This window comes from Palaemon carinicauda, chromosome 13, assembly GCF_036898095.1.
Source record: "Palaemon carinicauda isolate YSFRI2023 chromosome 13, ASM3689809v2, whole genome shotgun sequence".
Lineage (NCBI taxonomy): Eukaryota > Metazoa > Arthropoda > Malacostraca > Decapoda > Palaemonidae > Palaemon > Palaemon carinicauda.
The window spans coordinates 5,803,452-5,811,338 of NC_090737.1; the positions used below are offsets into that span (position 1 = coordinate 5,803,452).

Sequence of the window (7,887 nt, forward strand, 5' to 3'; positions counted from 1 at the left end):
ACTGTTTTCACTGATGCCTTCCTGAAATGTTTTCACTGATGCCTTCCTGATATGTTTTCACTGATGCCTTCCTGAACTGTTTTCACTGATGCCTTCCTGAACTGTTTTCACTGAGCCTTCCTGAACTGTTTTCACTGATGCCTTCATGAAATGTTTTCGCTGATGCCTTCATGAACTGTTTTAACTGATGCCTTCATGACCTGTTTTCACTGATGCCCTCCTGAACTGTTTTCACTGATACCTTCATGACCTGTTTTAACTGATGCCTTCATGAACTGTTTTCACTGATGCCTTCCTGAACTGTTTTCACTGAGCCTTCATGAACTGTTTTCACTGATGCCTTCATGAAATGTTTTCACTGATGCCTTCATGAACTGTTTTCACTGATGCCTTCATGAACTGTTTTCACTGATGCCTTCATGACCTGTTTTCACTGATGCCTTCAGGAACTGTTTTCACTGATGCCTTCATGAAAAGTTTTCACTGATGCCTTCCTGACCTGTTTTCACTGATGCTTCCTGACCTGTTTTCACTGATGCCTTCCTGAACTGTTTTCACTGATGCCTTCATGACCTGTTTTCACTTACCAAAGGGAATAATTAGATTTATTTACTGAATATATTATAGATATGAGTATAAGCAAATCTGATGAGACAGGGAGCGAGCTTGAATGATTTTAAATTCATCATAAACCTTTTGATAAAGATATCTGTGATTAATACGTTGCTGAATAATGCATTATTATTATTATTATTATTATTATTATTATTATTATTATTATTATTATTATTATTATTATTATTGTTATTATTATTATTATTTGCTAAACTACAACCCTAGTTGGAAAAGCAGGATGCTATAAGCCTAGGGGCCCCAGCAGGGAAAGTATCCCAGTGAGGAAAGAAAACCAGGAAAGATAAAATATTTTAAGAACAGTAACAACATTGAAATAAATATTTCCTATATAAACTATAAAATTTTTAACAAAACAAGAGGAAGAGAAATTAAATTTAAGTCATTTATGTATTCTGTCAGACTTCATTCATCAACTCTTCATGCGTTTATTTTTTGTTGGTCTGTTTTAAGCAAACTTCGTAATTGTAATCAAGGTGAACAGACAAAATGCAGATGGGCATAATGTCGACGGGCATATTGTTGACTGTAATAATGTCGACTGGCAATATGCCGACATCCGTTTGAAGAAGATATAATGTCGACAATGAATTGATTTTTAATTTTAGGATGCAATTATATTATAATATATATCATATCAATAATAAATTTTTGCGTCGATATTATGTCCTCTTCACACGGATGTCGGCATTTGGACGATAGGAGATTATTATTATTATTATTATTATTATTATTATTATTATTATTATTATTAGCCAAGCTACAACCCTAGTTGGAAAAGCAATATGCTATAAACTCAAGGGCTCCAATAGGGAAAAATAGCCCAGTGAGGAAAGGAAATAAGGAAATAAATAAATGATGAGAACAAATTAACAATAACTCATTCTAAAAACAGTAACAACGTCAAAACAGATATGTCATGTATAAACTATTAACAACGTCAAAAGATAGAAATTGAAAAGGGAAAATATGAATAATATCAATCTGAGTCTGAGAGCAGAATTGAATAGATGTTTGGACTGTCAGAGTAATCTCCAAAATATGTTGTTTCAACACTTATTTATTTTCATTTTGATCGAATTATGAAAAAAAAAATTCTTGTACGTTATTGCTTTAAGGGAAAATATTTATTTTATACCGTGTTTCTTTTTTATCAAATCATGAAAGAAAAAACCATTCTTGTACGTTATTGCATTAAGGGAATATATTTATTTTTTTACCGTGTTTCTTTTTTATCAAATTATGAAAAAAAAATTCTTGTACGTTATTGCATTAAGGTAAAATATTTATTTTTACCGTGTTTCTTTTTGATCGAATTATGAAAAAAAAATTCTTGTACGTTAATGAATTAAGGGAAAATATTTATTTTTTACCGTTTTTCTTTTTTATCAAATTATGAAAAAAAAAAATTCTTGTGCGTTATTGCATTAAGGGAAAATATTTAATTTTTTTACCGTGTTTCTTTTTAATCGAATTATAAAAAAAAAATCCTTGTACGTTATTGCATTTAAGGTAAAATATTAATTTTTTACCGTGTTTCTTTTTGATCAAATTATAAAGAAAAATAACATTCTTGTGCGTTATTGCATTAAGGTAAAATATTTTTTTTTTACCGTGTTTCTTTTAAACCGAATTATGATAAAAGAAAATGTATGCTATTGCATTAAGGGAAAATATTAATTTTTTACCGTGTTTCTTTTTAATCGAATTATGAAAAAAAAAAATTTACTTTATTGCATTTAGGTAAAATATTTATTTTTTTACCGTGTTTCTTTTAAACCGAATTATGATAAAAAAAATGTATGCTATTGCATTAAGGGAAAATATTAATTTTTTACCATGTTTCTTTTTAATCGAATTATGAAAAAAAAAATTACGTTATTGCATTTAGGTAAAATATTTATTTTTTTACCGTGTTTCTTTTTAATCGAATTATGAAAAAAAAATTGTACGTTATTGCATTAAGGGAAAATATTTTTTTTTTACCGTGTTTCTTTTAAAACGAATTATGAAAAAAAAATTAATGCTATTGCATTAAGGGAAAATATTTTTCTTTACCGTGTTTCTTTTAAATCGAATTATGAAAAAAAAAATGAATGCTATTGCATTAAGGGAAAATATTATTTTTTTACCGTGTTTCTTTTTAATCGAATTATGAAAAAAAAAATTGTACGTTATTGCATTAAGGGAAAATATTTATTATTCACCGTGTTTTCGTTTAGTGGTTTGAGATGTGAAAAAGGCATTATTAAATAAAGCTTAATTTTATATAAATATTGACGTATTTTCTTTTAGATGCGATTCTCTTTCGTATATTCTAAAACTTTGCGTTATTTGCGATAATCTTGAATAATTAAATAGAATAACTCTTATGAATCATGTTGTACAGAGTTCAGTGAAAAAAATTATATCTTATACATTTGTTTATTGACTTGAGTACGTGTTATTCACTATGCATTATATAATGACTTTTGTTGTAGAACAATAAGTTATAGTATATTACCCCTTACCGTGTTTTATATAACGAGAGAGAGAGAGAGAGAGAGAGAGAGAGAGAGAGAGAGAGAGAGAGAGAGAGAGAGAGAGAGAGAGAGAGAGAGAGAGAGAGAAAGCTTTTCACATAAGCATTTTTTTAGTCTAGAGGGCTTATTCTGACCCGAAGTCAGAGGGTCATTTGACCTACTAATCTTATTTCAGAGGGTCAAATGGGACCTTCACATTATTTTTTGTTTTGGAAAAGTAGAAGTTGAACTTTGCGGCTGATTATGATCTTGACTTAATCTTCCTCTTCTATCCACAGATACAAGATGCTGATCCACATTCGTACCCACACGAACGAAAGGCCCTATGTGTGCAGCCAGTGTGACAAACGCTTCAGCAGACAAGAGAATCTGCGGATCCACGCGCGGACACATACAGGTGAGCGAGAGATATATTATTATTATTATTAATTATTATTATTATTATTATTATTATTATTATTATTATTATTATTATTATTATTATTATTATTATTATTATTATCAAATGCTAAGCTACAACCCTAGTTGGAAAAGCAGGATGCTATAAGTCCAGGGACTCCAACGGGGAAAAAAACTCAGTGAGGAAAGGAAAACAAAGAAAAATAAAATATTTTAAGAAGAGCAACAATTTTAAAATAAATATCCCTTTATAAACTATAAAAACTTTAACAAAACAAGAGGAAGAGAAATAAGATATAAGATAGAACAGTGTGCCCGATTGTACCCTCAAGCAAGAGAACTCTTAACCAAGACAGTGGAAGACCATGGTACAGAGGCTAAGCTACAACCCTAGTTGGAAAAGCAGGATGCTATAAGCCCAGGGGCCCCAAGAGGGAAAATAGCCCAGTGAGGAAAGGAAACAAGGAAAAATAAAATATTTTAAGAATAGTAACATTAAAATAAATATAAACAATAAAAACTTCAACAAAACAAGAGGAAGAGAAATAAGATAGAATAGTGTGCCCGAGTGTACCCTCAAGCAAGCGAACTCTTAACCAAGACAGTGGAAGACCATGGTACAGAGGCTATAGCACTACCCAAGACTAGAGAACAATGGTTTGGAGTGTCCTTCTCCTAGAAGAGCTGCTTACCATAGCTAAAGAGTCTCTTCTACCCTTACCAAGAGGAAAGTTTAGTAAGTTGTGCGCATGCGTAACCTTAACCTAATAAGGGAATTAAATGAAAGCAATTACGAACTATAATATGCTTATTATGCTCTTCTTCTTTCTCATCTTTATTGAAGATTATTTAATCTATTACGTGATGCTGATCATCGGGATGAGTCTGTTATTTCTGCCATTTTCATTATGACTCTTAATACCCGGTACTCGATATATCATGAAGAAGGAGAAGAAGAAGATGAAGCAGGTTTCGGAATTCTCCGGTTGCATGACCGGTAAAAACTGATGAGTCATAGCTTAGATTCCAGACAGTTTTTTATGGCAAAAGTTCAAATCAACTAAACTCTGAGAAGAAAAAAAAATGTATAAACGATCGAAGACACACACACACACACAAATCTGCTACCGAATTCAGCTACTAAGATTCCAGACAGTTTTTTATGGCAAAAGTTCAAATCAACTAAACTCTGAGAAGAAAAAAAATGTATAAACGACCGAAGACACACACACACACAAAAATCTGCTACCGAATTCAGCTACTAAGATTCCAGACAGTTTTTTCTGGCATAAGTTCAAAGCAACTAAACTCTGAGAAGAAAAAATGTATAAACGACCGAAAAAAGAAAAAAAAACAATCTGCTACCGAATTCAGCTACTAAGTTTCCAGACAGTTTTTTTTTCTGGCATAAGTTTAAAGCAACTAAACTCTAAGAACAAAAAAAATATATATATATATATATATATATATATATATATATATATATATATATATATATATATATATATATATATATATATATATATATATATATATATATATATATAAACGACTGAAGACACACACACAAAAAAAAAACAGAATCTGCTACCGAATTCAGCTAATTGCCTCTCGTTTAAAGCAACTTTAGGAAGAGAATAAAAATGGTCCCCCTATTGAATTGGGGTTCGCGTGATAGCCAATCATTCCCCCCCCCCCCCCTCCGATTAGGATCCAATCATCATAACCCTCAAGAAGATTGGTAGCGACCAAATCAAGTATTAGAATCGGTTAGTCACTTGACTCGAGGCTCTAAAACAAATACCTCTTCCGTATTATGTTCTTCTTCTTCTTGACCGACTCTTCTATTTCTTCTTCTTCTGCAAAGTGTTTGGGTTCGGCGCTACGCCAGAGAATTCATCTTAAGGAATGGAGACGGATGGTAATAATTAAATAAACGAAGACAAGCGATGATAATAATAAGAATTAGGGGTATTAAAATCTACAATTATTATTATTATTATTATTATTATTATTATTATTATTATTAATATTATTATTATTACTTGCTAAGCTACAACCCTAGTTGGAAAAGCAGGATGCTATAACCCCAGTGGGCCCCAATAAGGAAAATAGCCCAGTGAGGAAAGGTAACAAGGAAAAATCAACAATTTTAAGAACAGTAACATTAGAATATAAATATAAGCTATACAAACTTTAACAAAACAAGCGGAAGAGAAATAAGATAGGATAGCGTGCTCGAGTGTACCCTCAACTGGATAGTTGGTAGATGGGTTTGTAACGAAAAAGGACGGTGGTCAAGAGAGTGTGTTAATTTTCTAAACAAAACAACGTAGCAACACAGAAAATAAAATTTTAAAATTTTCTCGGCAGAAAAAGTGACATTATAAGAATATTTTACCTTCATTTATCACAGAAATTAGCAATACGAGACATGAATTATAAGATACTTTAAGGAAAACAAAAACACGCACCTCTCTCTCTCTCTCTCTCTCTCTCTCTCTCTCTCTCTCTCTCTCTCTCTCTCTCACCAGGGCATGACTACTCTCTCTCTCTCTCTCCTCCCTATCTGAGGAACGGGGAGAGCTGAACACACACATACACACACACACACACACACACACACACATATATATATATATATATATATATATATATATATATATATATATATATATGTGTGTGTGTGTGTGTGTGTGTGTGTGTATATATATTTAGACACTTACACTATTTTATAGAAGGAGATTACTGCTTTCCATAAATAAAAAAACTATGCTTCTCTCAAATTATTTTTCTTTACGTGCTGCTATTTTCTTGAATGAAGAAAGTTTATTAGTTTCATGTTGTTATTATTATTATTATTATTATTATTATTATTACTAGCTAAGCTACAACCCTAGTTGGAAAAGCAGGATGCTATAAGCCTAGGGGTTCCAACAGGGAAAAGTAGCCCAGCGAGGATAGGAAACAAGGAAAAATAAAATATTTTAAGAACAACAACACCACCAAAATAAATATTTCCTATATAAACTATAACAACTTTAACAAAACAAGAGGAAGAGAAATAAGACAGAATAGTAGTGTGCCCGAGTGTACCCTCAAGCAAGAGAACTAACAAAACAAGAGGAAGAGAAATAAGACAGAATAGTAGTGTGCCCGAGTGTACCCTCAAGCAAGAGAACTCTAACCCAAGACAGTGAAAGACCATGGTACAGAGGCTAATGCACTACCCAAGACTATGAGAACAATGGTTTGATTTTGGAGTGTCTTTTTCCTAGAAGAGCTGTTTACCATAGCTAAAGAGTCTCTTTTACCCTTACCAAGAAGAAAGTAGTAACTGAACAATTGCATTGCCGTAGTTAACCCCTTGTTATATTGAAAGAGGATAGTGATTATCTCTCAAATTTTGTTACATTTTAAAAGAGAATGTTTTATCCTAATAGGATAAGTAGTGTCCCTCATATTTCTTATCCCCTGATTGATGAAAATAAATATTTATATATTTTTGTTTTCCTTAAAAGCGTCTCATCATTCATGTCTCATATTTCTGATTTCTGTGATAAATAAAGGTAAAATATTCTTATAATGTTACTTTTTCTGCGGGAAAAAAAGTTTTTACTTTTATTTTCTGTGTTGCTACGTTGTTTTGTTAAGAAAATTAACAATCTCTTCACCGTCGTCCTTTTTGTTACAAACCCATTTACCAACTACCCAGTTTAGTGTACACTCGAGCACGCTATCCTATCTTATTTCTCTTCCGCTTGTTTTGTTAAAGTTTTTATAGCTTATATTTATATTCTAATGTTACTGTTCTTGAAATATTTTATTTTTCCTTGTTACCTTTCCTCGCTGGGCTATTTTCCCTGTTGGAGCCCTGGGCTTATAGCATCTTGCTTTTCCAACTAGGGTTGTAGCTTAGCAAGTAATAGTAATAGTAATAGTAATGATAACACATCAAAATACAGCCAATTTAGGGTTGGCAAATCCCGTGGCTTGAGTGATCTATAAGGGTAAAAGAGACTCATTAGCTATGGTGGGCAGCTCTTATAGGAGAAGGACACTCCAAAATCAAACCATTATTCTCTAGTCTTGGGTAGTGCCATAGCCTCTGTACCATGGTCTTCCACTATCTTGGGTTAGGGTTCCTTTGCTTGAGGGTACACTCAGGCACACTATTCTATCTCGTTTCTCTTCCTTTTGTTCTGTTAAAGTTATCATAGTTTATATAGGAAATATTTATTTAAATGTCATTGCTCTTAAAATATATTATTTTTCCTTGTTTCCTTTCCTCACTGGGCTATTTTCCCTGTTGGGGCCCTGGGCTTATAGCATC

The 7,887-nt window shown here is 32.1% G+C and overlaps 1 protein-coding gene across 3 annotated transcripts in view; it reads left to right on the forward strand.

Moving 5' to 3' along the window:
- LOC137652156 (zinc finger protein GLIS2-like) overlaps positions 1 to 7,887 on the forward strand; it is a 64,551-nt gene that overhangs the window by 49,264 nt on the left and 7,400 nt on the right. For all 3 annotated transcript variants that reach the window (XR_011046206.1, XM_068385361.1, XM_068385360.1), the window contains exon 3: positions 3,434 to 3,552. Coding sequence is in view for 2 of the 3 variants with exons in the window: in XM_068385361.1 (XP_068241462.1) it covers positions 3,434 to 3,552 (119 nt within the window). In the remaining variant the exon portion in view is untranslated. The remainder of the gene's footprint in view (positions 1 to 3,433; positions 3,553 to 7,887) is intronic.